An 18,158-nucleotide genomic window follows, 5' to 3' on the forward strand; every position below is an offset into this window, starting at 1 on the left:
AATTTGGGTAAAATAGACAATGACGGTGATGGACGGCCTCACAGTTCTTTCGTTGCTAGGTTACATGTGTGTCCATTTAACCTGCTTCCTGACAGAGCACAGTTTCCAGAATGCCATGTAAAATATATGCCTTTGTTTCCTGGGAGGAGAGAAAAGGTGGTTCGATAGCCTCCCCATCCCACATTTGTTTAGCAGTTTAGAGGGGGCATGAAAGGTGAAGTATACACAGACAATGGGTAAGCTCTAGAAAACTGACAGCCCTACACCTCACTCCAGGTGATGGAGTCAGGAGCCCAGTGTGTCTCAGCACGTGTTCAGGGGTCTTCAGATCAAGGAGCAGACAGAGCTTTTGCTTTACCCCTGTCTTCTTCAGATTCCTTTTTTACTGCCTTTGCCCCACATTCTCAGACACGTAAAAATACGTGAAAGGAGCTTCTGGATCTGTTTTCCTGGATGGCATAAACAAACTCCATCTCTCTCTCTCTGTTTCTCCGTCTCTCTGATCTAAAGAAGTGCATTCCCAAAATGTAAGTTTCTTTTGCGTGAGCCTTGTAAAATAGGCTAACAGGGTTCCCAAGGCGATGGGAGACCTGGCTTCTGATTGCCATATTCCACCCCACAACCTCTCCGAAACCCCTTGGGCCTTATCCCGAACACCACACACACACACACACACACACACACACACACACACACACACACACACACACACACACACACACACACATCCCCTCACTGTAGGTGCCCCCAACCCTCCTGGCTCCTGCATTTAACACATTAAGGCTCTGCAAGTCCTTTTAAGCAGATTTCCTGAGATTCTGTCAAAAGACAATGTGTCCCTTCCCTCAGCTTCCCAGGTGCGCTCGCCAGCCCCATCCCCATGTTCTTCCTCATCAGGCCCCGACCTCCTCAAAGTTCTCATTGGGCTGATGTTGAGCTCATTCTCTGTGTCTGCTCTGTAGCAGCTAGGGGTGTGATCGTCCTTCTCAAAGCAGCAGACGCTCCATGGTTGCTCCTGGTGATCAAACACTTGACCCATGTGTCAGAGTCATTGTTACATCCATATAAGATATGGATTTTTAAAAAATATCTATACAAATATCGATAGAAATGTAAAAATCCCATTAAAGAAATGATAGACATAAACATGACAGTTATAATGCAACCATCCTTGAGCTGCATGCCAGTATAATTTTTGACAACACGTATGATTGTCTCCCTTCATAACATGTCCCTAAACTGTCCTTCTGGCAACTTTATGGTCTCTCTCTGATATGGGCATTGATGTTGAAGGTCATTTTTGCACCTTACTATATGTCCTTTGTTTTTGTACAGCTTTAAATACGGAGCTTGTTTTTCAGGTTTTAGATGAAAGTGACACTGATGTTTCACTGAAGCAAGAAGAAAAGGAGGTTTCTCGTATGAAAAAAGGTAAAAAAGAATTCAGTTTACATATATTAGCTGTAATGTCTTGAGTCTTTTTCAGTATGACTTATGCGACATATCTTATGTAGGATATAGATCGGAAGTTTGGTAGCAGTTCGGATTTAAAAAAATTAAATCTGTTGTTCCAATAGTGGGAGGAGAGGTGGGTAGAGAGTGAGCTGCCAACCTCACACATTTTGGAGGGGCAGTGGGACACTTCCTGCCTGAGCACACTTCCCCCAGCACTACCTCACTGCCTGAAATTCCCAACAGTGGACGTATGTCACCCCCTCATTGAATTCTACTTAGAAATTTGCTGAGGATTGATATCAGGTCTATAATTTTCAGAAACTATTTTTGAAAATTACGATGACATTCCTCTGTTTTCAGTCATTTTAGTTCTTTCCCGATTTTGCATGATTCCTCTGAGATCACTAAGAATAGTTCAACAAACACATTTATTAGTTCCTTCATGTCCATGGGATGTAATTTATCTCAGGTGAGAGATGAGCTTCTTCTAAGCATAAAGTTGCCATCTGATAATATTTAATCTAAAGACAATTTCCCTGCATAGAGAAGCTGGAAACAAGCTAGACTCAGAAAATTTTATTTTCTTAGTGTCCATTCATTATTATTAGTAGAATTCTTTTATTATGTGTTGTATTATTATTATACCATTGTCTCCTTTATTGTAAAATTATACCATTGGGCCTAAGCAGCAGGACCATTATTTTCATTGTCATCTTCTTATTCTGAAATAAGTTTTAAAGCCCTTCTTAGTCTCCTAAACAGGTCTCAGTTCATTTTGACTCCATAATTTCCAGTTGTTTTTGTGTTGATCCATGCCGTCATTTCGTATTCACTCTTGGTTGTAAGCTCTCCCTTCTTTTATACTTCGTTGCTTAGGTAACCTAATCAGTCATTCATTCACATCTTTATATTTGAACCCATTAGTGAGGTCCATAAGAAATCACACTTTTTCTTTTTCATCATAACTAGGATAATTAGCTATTCCACAATCAAGATTTCTTTTGTAAGGGTCTCTTAATTTTAAAGCCAGTGTTTTATAGAAGTTTCAAACTATTAACATGCCTTCAAGTATGTGCCTGTTGGATTTCCAAATTGTAATGAAAAAATTGTTAATACAATTTTGATCCTAAAATTAATATTTAATTTCAAATACTCATCCTGGATTTGGAAGGAACGAATTATGAAATATTTTCAAATGACTGTAATTATGAATTAGTTGGCTAATGGGTTAAGAAATTTTACTTTGCATGCAGATCATGAGCAAAACCAACTGTGCCTGCAGTGTGCTTGGAAAACCTCTCTGTTTATTCTCTTTTATGTTTCCTTAGAGGAGTCAGGCATGTCCTCAGCCATTTATGCACCATCCAAAACTTTCCTTGTTGCTGTCCTGTTCCGCTTGGCCTTCAGTGGCCCTAAACTTATTGGCAAGGGTTTACTTGGTGGAACAAGATCACAGTTATCACAAAGAATTCTAGAGATAGCTGGAAGAAGAACACATGGACTTACTCCTTAGAATCTCCCCAAGGCACTCTTGAAACCAATCCGAGGGGATCAAAGCATTTCTGCTTTTCTGTGGACTGTAAACAAATCACTAACCTCTCTGAACCTCGGATTCTGAAGGTCCCTGAGTGAGAAGATTAACTCGATGACTGTAGGTCTCTTTCTGCTTTAAAGTTCTACTCTCTCCTAGAGGCACATTTCTGACTGGGATCTGTCAGGATGTCTTTGAACCTGAACCCAAAATGGAAAAGAGTAAGATACTGGGGGGAGACAAGTGGTTGTCTGGGCAGAGGCTGCTGAGAGAAGGGACACTGAACAGTTCCCACTAGTCATCCCGTGCACAGCAGTAGCAGAAAATAAGCATCATTAAAAAGAAATTACAAAAAACAAGCTACAGAGGCTCTTGGATTCTTTATTAAGAGGTTATTATAAATTGCTTTAAGAACATATTGGTGCAGTTTTACGAAAGAGTGAATACAAAGCCAAATTATATACAAGTTGTTAATGAACTGCTAACACTTCTTTCGGTTCACTTTATTGTGTAATCGCCAAAATGTGATTGATTTTCTTCATTTTGTCTATGTTCTTTTGAAGAAAAACAGGAGCTGTGCAGTGATACTCCAGAAATAAAGAGAAACCCTTCATCACCTAACTGGGAAAGGTGAGTGTACTGCAATTATACAAATTCCAAGGGAGTACAATCATACTGTTGAAAATTAATTATCAATGTTTAAATACAAAAAGAAAGAAAATAAGAGCAACAAGCAAAGGCAATTAAGAGTGGAACCAAATTTTACAAAGGAGACAGGAAAGAATAGAATACACTAGATTTCTTACCCTTTTCCGAGACTTTTTCATTTTCTTTTGTGAGGATTTGGGAATAATGAAATGGAACAGGCTTAACTTCCTGCTCACAGAAAGCAACTAATTCAAATTATTGTAATATAGTCAAAGAACTAAAAATGTCACATATATGTATGACTGTGAAATCATGAGCTGGTTTTTTTTGTGTGGCTCGTTATCTTATTGCCATACATATGTGCAATAATCATCGTATGCTAGAATTTTCTTGACATGAGACTCTTGTCACTTTTAAATAGAAGCTGAATATTTTGGTTATCCAATAGAATGAAAAAAAAAAAATGTTTTCAAGGAAGCAGATTCTTATCCTCATGCTGCTCCAAATCTGTCTAAGCTGCTTTCCAAGCATTCAGACCCAGTGTTGCTGAATCCAAATCCTGTGTTCTTTTTGCAGAGGGGCACACTGAGTTAAGTACAAGAAAAACAAAACAAAACCAAACCGGAGAGGAGCTATTATTTTCCTGCACTTGCTGACTGAGTAGTCACTCTTACCCTCAAATCCCATCCCTCCACTCTTCCACTCAGAAGCCTTTCATAGCCCCACCACTTTTAAGACAAGGCAGAAACTCCTGAGCGTGGCACAAGCCCCCTGAGCTCATGACTCCCAGGTTAGCTCCCATTTTGCTTCCCAGACTTTCAAAATTGCTTCCCATTCTGTTTTATCACAAAATTCCACCTCTTTGTCCTCACCACTCCCTGGGTTTGAATGCCCTCTTGTGTACTGGTCTGTTACCCTTTCATTCACGTCCCAGTTCAAGTGTTCTCTCCTTTGGGGGCCCCGATTCTCCTGGGCAGACTCAGGTGTTCACAGAGCCACCACTGCGGGGATCAGATTGCATCATAGTTCATTCAACTGCAGTAATTATTTGTTAAATACCAACCACGTTCCGGCACACAGTGTGAGCAACTCCTCACGTCAGGTGGAATTGTCGTCTGAGTATCCGTCTTCCCTCTGCACGTGAGCTTCATGAAGGACAGGGCTCGTATCTTCTTTGTAACTCTGGCCTCTGACAGGTCTTCCCCGAACACTCCATCTAAAATTGCCCACCCCGCTTCTGATAAGGCACACCATCAAATTGTATCATCCCACTGTATTTCTTTCAGAGCCTTTATTACTATTTTAAAGTATCTTATTCAATTATCTATTTCTTTTAACACTTTACATTCTAGCTTTCTTATTTTCTGTATTTTCACTTGAAACTAACTCACACCACGAGAGCAGGGGCTGTCTTACTCACCGCTGTGTCCTTAGTGTCCAGAATAGCACCTGCCTCAGAGTTGGCATTCTATAATATTTGTTGATTGAATAAATGATGTAATTTTTCCCCCAGTGCTGTTGTTAGGTCATTTTATGGACGATGCTTTAACCTAGAGTTATTTATTAAAATTTGAGTTGAAATTTAAAATCCATCCAAAAACTAAAACATGTTTTTTTTTGTATGTGTGTGTATTATTTCATATATTACTTTTAGGCTTTTATGAACTTGTGTTTTTTAAAAATAACCTTTGAGTCATAACTACAATATGAATGTTAGAACTATTATCCAATTAAAACAATCTTAATGGGAGAATCTTACCAAATTCATTAGTAGTGGTAGTAATAATAAAGATGATTATAATAACATTGATAACTAGGTACTGTCTGCTGAGCACTTACTATCAGTAGGCATTGAGCTAAATTCTGTGTATGTATTATGTAATCCTCAGCACAGCTCTGTGAGGCAGGCACTATTATTATTTGGCAGAAGAAGAAACAAAGGTTCAGGGAGGAATCTCTGTGCTCTGGTCTAGTGCATTTTACCCTCCACCTCCCACCCCAGCATGAATTTCCAGCATCCCAAAAATGGTAAAAAAAAAAATTTAAAAATTTAAGGACTTCTTTAATAAAATTTCAGCATAAAGGAGGTTATAATTAATAGGCTTCAGACATTGTGTGAGTGTTCTTTAACAGACAATTAAGCATTAGTTATAATGTTCTTATATAAATTATCAGCTGAAGTTAGGCAGTATAATCACTGACAAAGAACTGTTGATGGTAGAAGCATGTTCCATTTGATATAAACTATTATCCAATTTTTTAAAAAAGGTCCATACATTGTAAACATAGGAAACTCTCTAGAGCTGCGGTCTTAATTCATGGACGTTAGCATGAAGGGATTACTAAAATCTCCTTTTCACTTGACAAATAAGACCCTACGTGATCTGGCCCCTACCTGCCTACCCAGCTTTGCCTCCTGTATGGCGTGTCCCCCAGCCCTCTTGAGCTTTTTTGTTCCCCCGGTACTGAAAGCCTTGGGGCTCATTAACACACTACACACTACTTTTTGCATCCTCATTGTGAGCTCTTCTCCATGCTGCAGCCAGTTATCCTTGTAAAACATGTATCAATCAGATCACCTCACTCCCATGGAAGAAACCCTCCAATGGTAGCACCTGCTCTGCTTAAAATAAACTCCAGTCCCCACCCCATGGCCAGTGCCTCTCACTTCCTCTCTCTGCCTCTCCTTCCTGGGCACTCCGCCCCTGCAGCCCTGGCCTTCTCATGTGTCTGTCTCTCAACAGCCCTACCTTGTTTCTCCCCCAGGATCATTACACTTCACCTGGAACGCTCTCTTTCCACCAGATCTTGACTACATATTTCTTTCAGCTGACTTTGCTTTATTTCTGGACCTACCTTCTGTACCTACCTTCCCCCAGGCTAAAGTAGAACTTGGGTTTAAAAGCCTCTTTCAGCAAATAAGAGACAAATGGTATTTGACTACTGTTATTAAGAATAAATTACTGCCAATTCTATTTAATTGGGGCTACCCAAAAACCTTGAAACAAGATTTGTCAGGAATGAATAGTAATTCTTATACCTGAGAATTGATTTTATATAACTACATAAATGACAGTTTTCAGCATTACATCTATGTCCTAGCTTTCATTTGTTGTGTATTCATATTTCTGAATTTATTAGTATCTAATGTGATTTCTACTTAGAAATTATAAACCTTGGCTTGTTTTTGCCCAGTATGCCAGTGGAAGATTTAAATTCAAGTTCTGGATACAAAGCCAGAGTGTCTGTGAGGGATGGTTGTAAAGTTGCTTCTTCACTGACAACATCTTCTCAAAGCACATCTGTCAAGGAAACAGTAAGAAAACTGACATCTAATTTAAGGTAAAGATACTTACTAGCATATTTCTACATGCTTTGTTGAATTTTCTAAGCAGTGACAACTCCTGATATTTTTTTCTCTGTTGAGTGGTGATATTATTGAGAAAATTCAATAGAATGACTTTATGACTTGTCTCCTAACTGCACTGATTTAGATATAACGTGGGTGACGTGTCTTTTGAAAGAGAACTGTTGTCACTAACTGCCCTCTTGTTATATGGTGGTTGTTAATCCTCTCTCCAGTGTAATAAAGAACCAGGATTTGTAAGGATAGAAGACAGGACAGAAAGGGCTATTAAAAACAGACAAATGGTAGTGTATATATGCCCATGCCACTATCTCACTTCGTCCCAGCTTACCCTTCCCCCTCCCCATGTCCTCAAGTCCATTCTCTATGTCTGCGTCTTTATTCCTGTCCTGTCCCTAGGTTCTTCAGAACCATTTTTTTTTTTTTTTTTTTTTTTTTTTAGATTCCATATATATGTGTTAGCGTATGGTATTTGTTTTTCTCTTTCTGACTTACTGCACTCTGTATGACAGTGGGAAGCAGCCGCATAGCACAGGGAGATCAGCTCAGTGCTTTGTGACCACCTAGAGGGGTGGGATAGGGAGGATGGGAGGGAGATGCAAGAGGGAGGAGATATAGGGATATATATGTATAGGTATAGCTGATTCACTTTCTTATAAAGCAGAAACTAACACACCATTGTAAAGCAATGATACTCCAATAAAGATGTTAAAAAAAAAAAACCAAAAAAAAACCGAATAGGGGCCATTTATAATGAAGGGGGCAAAAAAAAAAAAAAAGAATTCTTACTGAATTTCTTCCTTCCTTCCTTCTTCCCTCCCTCCCTTTCTTTCCGTTCTTTCTCTTTTTTTTTTTTTTTTCCTGCCTCACGAGGACTCTCATGACATTATGGCCTTCTAGAAAGTCTCTTTTTGTAGCTTTAGATACTGAACTTATTGAGAGAAACTGAGTTTTGCTTTTTGGTTCAGTGTAGAATCTTAACATTTGTGGGCATGGTTAATGAGGGATTTAAATGTCTGGATCTCAGTTCTCAAAGGATGGAGACAGGGCGGGGGTAAAGTCCAGGGTTCAGTTTTTCCAGGTAGGGACCAATGATAGGAGGGGGCTTTACAATCAAGCCAAAGAAGTTAGTATACAGAAGAGTGCTCTCAAATAGGTGTCATATGAGAGGGTGGGGGGCAGGAGCAGAAGCACCACTAAATTAGTACAGCCAATTGGTTTGGTTGGGCTTCACAAGCTTTGAGGGGCCTGGGTGAGGTAAGAGGCTTTCAGCAGAGGGAAATATACAACATGCTCTAGCTGGAATAGTATTTTCCCTTAGGATGTTACTTTGACTTTCTGATCAGCGACTGACAAAATCTTCCTGAAGAAAGGAGTTGGCAAAGGATAGAAACAGGGAGGAAGAGAAAGTTAGAGGTGGGGCATATATATAGGGAGCTATGGCCCCTACGCAGGTCCAGGATAGGGTCTAGGGTCCTGTGTGTGACAGTAGACTGCAAACCACTGGAAGCCATGAACTCCATTTTGCAGTTGCCCTGGGCTTTATGGAAGTTTCTGTGGCGGTGTCTAGGGCTGTGGGGCTGTGCTTACATGGATGAGGGCCCCACCTACCATTCTTTAGGAACACACACCTAACATCCATCCTGCCCTAGGAGAAAGGAGGAAGCTCTTCTTATATTCAGGTGGATCCACCTTGGACTTTGCATCAGGACACATTTTCACTAATGACACTAGGGATCCAGAGACAAGTCATTGATCAAGGAGTGAAGCCAGAGTGCTGCATTCCTGAACAGTAAGTTCTGACTACCAGATCTGCACAGTGTCTGGGTTGGCAAGCTTGCACGAGCCTGGGAATGGGACAGAAGCAAGCCAGACCTCAGGGTTGTACAAATATTATGAGGTTGAAAAGGCCATTCATCCAGTGATCTGGATGGATGTCAGTCTCATACTGCCATGGCCTACAGTATAGTCCCTAGAAAATGGGATTCTCCAACCATCTTCTTGCCTTCTGTCAGTGTTTGTCCAGACGTAGTATGTAAGATCCTGATGTTGGGTAGCCTTAAATTTGAATCCTGGTTTCTTACTCACTAGTTCTGAGATTCAGGCATGTCAATTGGTCCCTAAGACATGGTAGTATGGAAAAAATTATATATGAATATGCCTGTGTATATCTGAATAAATGTGTGCATATTATTAAAAAATGTATGGATATGACATGTCCAATGATTGGGACATTGCTTCACGTGAACCAGGCCTTCTTGTTGATAATAATAGCCACTATTTATGAGTCATTATTATATTTTACACAGTCACCTAAGTGCTTTGTATACATTAGCTCCTTAGACAAACTTACAAGGCTGGTATTATTTTTAATTTTTTTTTTTTTTTTTTTAAAAACACTAAACTGAAAAAGAGAAACTAAGTAACACTCAAAATCACAAAGACAATTACACAGCTACTGAGGACAGGGCTCCCTGATTTGGAATCTCTTGCTCTTAATCACGGTGTATATATATACTCACACATACATATGTACATACTTACAAATATACACACACACTTTTTGTAATATTCCCTACATATACACACACACACAGACACCCACACACGCTTTGCTACTCTCCGCGCTATGAGCCTGGAGAGATTTGCCTCGTTGTGTTGCAGCAGAGTTTGGATGTACAACTGTGCATTATCATTTTCTTTATTTTTTTCTTGGCTGATTTTTGTTCTGCCTCTAAGTGTATCATCATTATTAATTTTAATGAGTTACATGTGATCAAATAGGAGATAATCTGATTGAGTGTACTAAGGCTTTAAGGTGTATCCACCTCTATAATTAGGCATCACTAGAAAATGTAAATTTCCCAGAAACCATCTCCCTAATGAACATGTAGAATCTTTAGTACTTGAAATCATCATACTATTATCAACTGAACACTCTGAAAGCCAAATGAATTAATAAATAAGCTCCTTTCTGTACCAGCTTGAATTTTTTTGTGGTGATTGTTTTATAAAAATATTCAGTGGGAAAAGAATTGTACACAACACAAGGCTTTAACTGGAACAAAAGGAGCTCCTCATTTACCAATTTTCTCTTTTGCCTTTGGCAGCATGTCATATGTTTTCTCACATTTCACCAGTGAAAACAGATTTCTTGTCTTCTTTGTTATGTTTTCTTCCCTGTACTGCACTATTCTATTGTCTGGTCTACATATTAGTCCTTGTGTTTACTAGACTTTAAATTCCTCCAGGCATGAAGATTGTGGCTGGCCATGTACGGTGTGGAGGGGACCATGTTCTTTACACTCATGATTGTTCACCAGACTTGCCTTGCTTGTCACAGATAAGAGAGCAGTCAGGCCCTTTGAAGTGTGTGGAGTGTTCCCTCCACTTGGTTCACTTTGAACATGACATCATCCTTATCCTTGCTAAATGGGCCTCTTCTATTAGATTCATGTTATAAATTAATAAAAAATAGTTGTTCTTATTGTCCGTTTTTATCACCCGATTGTGCTCAGTTTAACATTTTCCTATCTTGCATTATGTTTTGTTTTATGTGTATTTATTTATTTAATCGCCAAATATAGTAACTCCTTTGAAAACAGACTGAATTTTCCACACTGTGTCCAATGTGTATTAGTAGATTTTCAAAAGTAATTTTAGTTAAATTGGAAGGGATTAATGTAAAAAGCAGTGAATAGTATTACTGGATGTTAAAGTATTTTCAAATAATGGGGTGCAACTGAGTTGTGTGAATAAGTCAGAGGTAAATAAGGTAAACTGAGATCCAGATTGTTAAATTTTATCAAATGGTCCTAAATATTGAAGCAGTATCAAATCTCAAATCACTTTCAACAACAACAACAACAACAACAATAATAATATTTTTATGCAGTTACTATGTGCCAGGCACTGTCCTAAGGGCTCTGCATATGTTAACTCACTTAAACATTACAACAACCCTATAAATAGATACTTTTATTATCCCCATTTTACAGATGAGAAAATTGAGGTATGCAGAGGCTAAGTAATTTGTCCAACATTACATAACTCTTAAGTGGTAGAGCTGGGATTTGAATATTGGCAGCCTGGTCTCATAGTCCTTACTCACAAATGCTAACCTATAATGCCTGGTTTTAGTTTATCGTTGTATATGTAAACTTGATATAAGTCAGACTTCATTTATTTCACCTCTACAAAAGTGCAAACATGCTTCATGTTATCTTAACTTTTAAAAATACCAAAAATAAATTTTAAAAAGAAAGTCACTTTTTACAGGTTGCTGCCAGTTACTGAAGCAAAAGAAAAGACCACAACAACAACCAAAAAATACATTAGCAGTTGAGGTCTATCAAAAACCAGGACCTGACTCCTGGTTTTAGAAAGTGGAGCCATGCCATCTCCATAGCCTTTCACTGGGTTGAAGGAGAGAGTTTCGCTCTACCTCAAGTAGGAGGCTTTCTCTTCTCCTTAGCCAAGACCAAGCTTATTATTAACTAGTTTACTCTTTACAAAGAACAGCAGGATAACCAGGAACCTCTGTGTATCTCTGCTCATGTCTAGAAAGAGCAGAGTTATATTAATGCAAGAAAGATGTTTTCTTAAGGAAAAATTACCCTGTTGAGAAAGGATATGACCATGGATTGAAAAGGAAATGGCCCTTAGCTGGAGCTTTTCAAAGCTTGGTCGTCATATATGGAGACAGAGCTGATTTAGTGTTGTAGCTCAGCTAGTTGAACTCTATAAAAATTTCCAACTCAAACTTGTAGATATGGATATGGTTTCTGTAGGAATTCAACTGAAATGGGCATTATAGCCAAGAACCTATTACAGTCCTGGGTGCAAACAATAGCTCTGGAAGATCTTCAGGTTACTTATTTCTTGAATCCCCAAGAAGAGAGATAGTGTTAATAAAGACAAATTCCTGATTTTATTAGCAAGTTTGGAGGTGGAACTATGAATAAAAGCTCCAAGGGAAGAAGGGGTGTTCTTGGTAAGAAAAGACTCCCCTTGAATGGTAGCACTTGGTTCTTGAGTCCCTCCAAAATACACAGTATCCACTTGGATACTCCAGACACCAGGTTATTCCTATAGTTCTGTGCTGCACACCTCCTTGAAGGACCTTTTGTGAATTAGAGGATCACTGTTTCTGTCTTAAAGGAAACCTGAAGTTTGAGGGTGGAGAGAAGTTTGATAATACATACCCTCCTCAGGAACAAAAGAAGGTGTCATTGAAGAATTGCATCGAAGAAAGGGACTCAAGACAATAAATGAAGGAATTTTTAAAGAGTTCTTAAGCATCTACATTCAGCCCCTACATTTACGATTTTTGGTAGCTTACAGTTTTTAAGAGGATCTAACAGTTTTCCTGGATTAATTTTTCAGGAAAAGGAAAATGTGAAGGTCTGTGCGTTTGTGCTTAGAGACTACAGGAGCAGGATAATTTGTCTTCCTCTCCAGTCAGTCTTGTGGGACAGAATCCCCAAGGGAAGAGCCGTTTAGCAGAAGTGATATGGAGGAGAGAGTACAAAGGTGGATACTAAGGTCTTGGAGGGAGAGGGGCAAAGGAGAGTACAGGTGGGCGTGGAGATGAGGATCCTTAACAATTAGGGAACGGGAGAGGTTCAAACAGGAATAAGTCCTCAATTAAAGAGCTTCCGTAAAGAGGACATGAAGTTTTGTATATGAAGCCTATAGCAACACTCAGCACATTTCCAGCACTTTATAAAGAATGGATGAATCTGACCAGGGTGCTCAATACCGTCAGAAAATACTCAGTTCCCCAACATATAGTGCAGTTGGCCTGGCATTCTTTCTTCACAGGCTGTACCCCGCTGCCCCGCACAGCTAGCCGACTCCTACTCTTCTTTCGGGGCTTCCCAAATACGAATTTGGGCCCGTCCTCTAGGTAGCCGTGGTGCTGCATTGCCATTCTAGCTTCTGTCACACTGTATTGGAATAGTTTGCTTCCTTGTCTGCGTTCCCTACTAGGCTGAATTCAGTGTAATAAGGATGTATTGGGTTCCTAGCATGGGGCACGATGCCAGGCTCTGGAAGGTGCACTAGATAAAGGCTTTGTTTTAGTAGCGTTCAGGGAATGTCTGTGGAATTAATGAGCTTGAGGATATTGAGAAAATACAACATGACGTGCTACTTGTGACAAGTGATTCCAATAAAACCTTTACATGAAGTGTTTCACTTTAAAATAATCTCTCCTTCTCTCTGTGTGTGTGTCTTTGTCTCTTTATCTGTCTTTAGAAATAATAGTACACACGTGTGAGACATTATTCAGACTATAATGGTGTTTCATGTAAATTTTGATGTAGAGATTTCACAGACTGAGAATAATCCAGAACTAATTCAGAACTTTGTCTCTCCCCAACCTGCCCCTTCACCCTTTCCCGCTCCCCACCAAATGCCACCACCTCCGAATATTTGTTTTTCTAGAAATACTTCCTTGGAAGATTGCTGATTAGCTCTAAATCTAAACCCCACAGAATTTATACCCACCATGAAAAGGACCAATACTCAGGACCAGTACAGGGGTTTCAACCCTGTATTGGAGGAAGGGAGGTTGGATTTAGGAGAGGAAAGGGGTGGTTTGTATTTAAAAATACCGCTCACCGCTTCCCCTCCACCAAACCTACCGTAAACTTGACCACAGGCCTCCTTTCCCAGGGACTCCACTTGAAGCTTTGCTTTCTATGCCAGCTGATTTCTGCTCAGCTCAAATACCCAGAAGCCCTTTCTCATCCTGCCTCTTCCCTACTCATCTTCTTACCAGCCAGGCAAATAATTCTGAGGACTGTGTGTTGTGTGTGTGTGTGTGTGTTACATTTGATGTTGTGAAATGCTGAGGATTTTTAACTTTTTGGATTGAATCTCCTTAAAATTACAAATGAATATTGCTACAAATAATATAATTAAAATACCAGGAATGTAAATTATATAAGAAATAGCTGTTTTATCCTTTGTATGCCATGTTATTTTATAATTGAAAAATTTTGTAAATCCCTTGGGCAATATACATGAAGTTCTTGGAACACTTCAACATAAAACACTCTATATACTTTTAAGATGTGGTAACTGTAAATTTCTAGATTTCATATGCTCCCAGGAATGAAATGCATGTCATCTAGGGGATTAATCCTAGAAAAGCCATCACACTAGAAGGGTGGGGTGCTCCTGCCTTTTGACAAAATGAAGCACCTGTCAGAGCAATGACCATGGCTGTCTGGAAAGAGCCGGGTCCATGTATGATTTCTAGGAGTAGTCCCTGAGGCCCCGATGAAAGAATTACTCCGAAGAGTTAAGTTCTTTGGTTTTCTTAGGGAAAAAGTAAGCCTGTAGTCAGCCTCTTTTCCTCCAGGAATTTTGCAATGCTGACTTAGTTCTCGCCAAGGAGAAATTCAAGTAGGTGCAAGGCTTTCCTGGACTGCTTGGTTACGGACGGGCATTGTGAGCTCATGCTTGCTTGCTTTAATAAACGTTTTATTTTAAGATAAATGTAGATTCCTGTGGTGTTGTAAGAAATAATACAGAGATATCCCCTGTACCCTTTACCCAGTTTCTCCCAATGGTAACATTTTGCAACACTATAGAACAATATGGAAGTTAGGATATTGACATTGACACAGTCAAGGTACAAAAGACTTCCATCACCACAAGGATTCTTCCTGTTGCCCTTTCATAGCCATGGCCACCTCCCTCTCCCCAGTCAATGCCTTTTGAAGAACACTTTGATGCCAGTTATAAAAACAAACTATTTGGCAAGCACAAATGTTCATCTTTGCCAAGATATTTAACAAAACCCAGGAGATAGAGCCAGTTTGGACAGATGAGTGCTGCATCTCTTTTCCTGGTATATTCTCATCTCTGCTGTGCTTATATTCCTAGGGAGATTCTTCTGTATTTTTTCCCTGAGGATTGTCTACCATCAGAATTTGTCCACACATCTCTGGAGGAACTTACAACAAGTTTGGAGGCAAGCTGACTTTTTTTTGAACTTTGAGGGAATGACAGAATACCCTGAATTGAATCGTCAGTGAGAAAAAATGTAAAGGGTTACCAGTGAGAGGACCTAGAATAGCTTAAGTGAATGAGGATGGGGATCTTTGTACTAAGTGGGTAACTCGGAATTAAAGCTGCATTGGAAACCAGCGTGGCCAAGGTTTAAATAAACTCTGGGAAGATTGTACAGACTGAGAGTAGTCAGTCTCTGAGATGAAAAGAGACAGGATATAGTCCTTAACTTCTCTCCCTGCACCAAAAGTAGTTCCTATCCCTTAGATACACTTCCTCAGCTACCTTTTATGAGGAACTGAGGTGAAGATTGGGTTAGAATCACTAAGACATCACAGGGAAAGATGAAGAAAATTGCATTTACCAAATCTCCTCTCAGAGGCAATACTATATATGATGGGAAGGAAAACTTGGATCAGCAGCTGCCTGGGGTGCATAGGGTGAGCCTGGCACTGGCCCACAGTGGGCAGTCCCTGAGCTGCTGAGTCACAGCAGGCTGTGGTGAAGCTGAGTGAGGGGTGCAGGCCTGAGGCCGCCAGAGCTGCTCACGGGACTGGAAGAGGCCCGCCAGGTACAGGAGGGTGGGGGGGCTCCTTCTCCACCCTCATGCTCGGTGTTGCTTGTGGAAGGGATGGATACACATGAAAAGCTATCAGTGAAAAGAGCACCACATGATTAATTTGCAGAGGTGCCATATGTCTTCATCTGATCCTGGATGAAGTCCTACATCATTGTTTCTGCTTCTTCACCATCTACTCTCACCTCATTCTTTCCCGTGGGGCTTCTGACTCAACGACCTCACCGGGACTGTCTTGTCAAGCCGCCAGTGACCACTGTGCTGACACATGCAGTAGTCACTTATCTTACCTGACCTCTTCAGCCCAGCTGACCACTCTCTCTTTCTTGAAGCACTTTCTTTATGTAGCTTCCATGACAGCACACTTCTCATTTTCCTGCTTCCCTCCCTCCCATCCTCTGTGCTGGCAGCTCCTTCTCTATTTGGTTTCTAATTGTCGGTGTGTCTGAGGGCTTGTTCCTGGACCACTTTCTTCTCTCTATTAAATGTTGTTTCTGGGTGACCTCAGCTAGTCTCTGACTTTAAATACTATCCCACATGCCAGTGACTCTCCCCGGTCTATTTCTGTGGCGTCCCCATCCAAGATATCTAGACTCCAACGGCTTTATTATTTATCATTTACTTTTCCTTCACCTTGATTTTCTTTTTCATCTGCAAAATTTTAAAACCATGTTGTATAATATAATTAGACCCTGGCTTAAAAGACCCACAGCACCAATGTTGGCAAGTTCTAGGCTTTGATGCTTTTTTATACTAGGTACTTGCGTGTTATAACTCTACTGTAGACAGCTCATTCCCTAAAAGTTAATATCCTGTTCTGTTATCATTTATGAAAACAGCTGGAGCAATGCCCAGAGCAGACAAACAAAAAGCTGAAAATGTGTTTCAACCAGGTAAGCTTCCTTTCAACATAATCATTTATATTCTAAATGATCCTGTATTCCAAAGGAGAAATAATATACATTTCCAAATGTTAGGTTTGAAAGGAAATCAAATTTGCATTCACTTATCAAGACTTAGATTAATCTGTAGCATATCAGATGCCACAAAGTAACATCTTTTTGAATTTTAAAGATGCAAATGTTTCCAAACCATAAAGCTTATGAAACACTTGGAGTAGGACTATATTTTGAACAGGAAACATGACATTCTGAGTCTTTAAGCAATAGATTCACTGGATCCTCGAGACACTGTGCTAAATCAGAAATCTTTTGTACAAAAGTCTTTAATTATTTTGGACAATTTGATATCTCTCTGGGTTTTTTAAATTCTATCAACAGTTTTTGAAGTTTATGATTTTTCTATTTTAAAAGCAGCTATAAAATAATTAATGCTAATAAAAGAAAGTAAAAGGAATTTTAAGAAATTCATCCATAGTCCCAAACCATTCCAAGGTCACTGGTATTTTTTGGTGTGTTTCATTACAACCTTTCTCTCTCTCTGGGTAGATGGTTTTTTGTTTTTGTTGTTTTGTTTTGTTTTTTTACAGTTTTCTTATAATACTGTGTATCTAGTTCTTAAAGATTTCCTTGGTGGTGGCAGGGAAGAGTCCATAGAGTCCTTCAGTTCTGCTAGAGAAATATCTCAAAAAATCATATGCCCTCAACTTCCTTAAATCACACTCAAGGGAACTGAGACTCCAAGATGTGAACTTGGCCCAACTAACACAGGGGATTAGCATTGGAGCCAGTACAGCCACTGAGGTTCCCAGATACTTCATGCAGGCCACAACAGTCTAGAACTTTTCATGGCACCAAGATCAATATTGAGATGCTTAGGTCTCCAATGACACTTCACCTGTGTTTGCTCAAACAGGTGCACCAGCTCTATCACTAGCACATATACTAGCATCTTCTTCCAAGTGCTTATGCTTACAGCCATCTTCTGGAAAACTCTCATAATAATATGCAAATCTGTAAAGACTGGGAGGTGAATGATCCTCCCTGGAATTGTGCACAGCACAGCTGTAAGCAGAGGTGCCGCCTCATCTCTTTTGTGGGGAATGGAATATATTTGAATATTCATGTTTTATAAATGAAATAGAATTGGGAAGTAAGTTCCCCAAAGCATATAACTAGGCAAACTTGAAATGAAAATCAGAACCTAAACTAGATTTCTTCTTAGAAAGGCTGTGTCACAAAGTGTTTGGATTTTAGGGTGTGCCTAAATGTAATACCCCTGTTGATATATTTGCCTCTGATATTTCTGCCTGAGTGCCTACTGGCCTGTGATAAGCAACTGGAAATGAAGGAATATTGTGGTTCTTAATTTCTCATCATTGTTTAACTGTAAAGTGAATTTATTTTCTGAGTAGCATTTTGTTGAAAAAGCAGTAATTGAACATTTTCAGTGTGAAGACTTAGTTGTCATTTCCTAATTAGAGTAAAAGACAGCTTTTTTCCAACATATTTTTGACCCTATTCTAGCACTATTATTATTATTATTTTTTTTTACTAGTATTATTTTCATCAGCAAATCTAACACTGTGATTGATTAAGAGCCACTAGCTCCAGGCACTAAACTAGGCCTTTTATATATGTTACCTCATTTAATTCTCA

At 39.5% G+C, this 18,158-nt stretch overlaps 1 protein-coding gene across 1 annotated transcript in view; it reads left to right on the forward strand.

The window, feature by feature from the left end:
• MORC1 (MORC family CW-type zinc finger 1) overlaps positions 1 to 18,158 on the forward strand; it is a 190,483-nt gene that overhangs the window by 158,777 nt on the left and 13,548 nt on the right. Inside the window, 5 exon segments of the mRNA XM_068545672.1 lie at positions 1,362 to 1,431; positions 3,550 to 3,622; positions 6,830 to 6,976; positions 14,898 to 14,985; positions 16,440 to 16,493. Of these exon segments, the coding sequence (XP_068401773.1) occupies positions 1,362 to 1,431; positions 3,550 to 3,622; positions 6,830 to 6,976; positions 14,898 to 14,985; positions 16,440 to 16,493 (432 nt within the window).

This window comes from Eschrichtius robustus, chromosome 6, assembly GCF_028021215.1.
Source record: "Eschrichtius robustus isolate mEscRob2 chromosome 6, mEscRob2.pri, whole genome shotgun sequence".
Lineage (NCBI taxonomy): Eukaryota > Metazoa > Chordata > Mammalia > Artiodactyla > Eschrichtiidae > Eschrichtius > Eschrichtius robustus.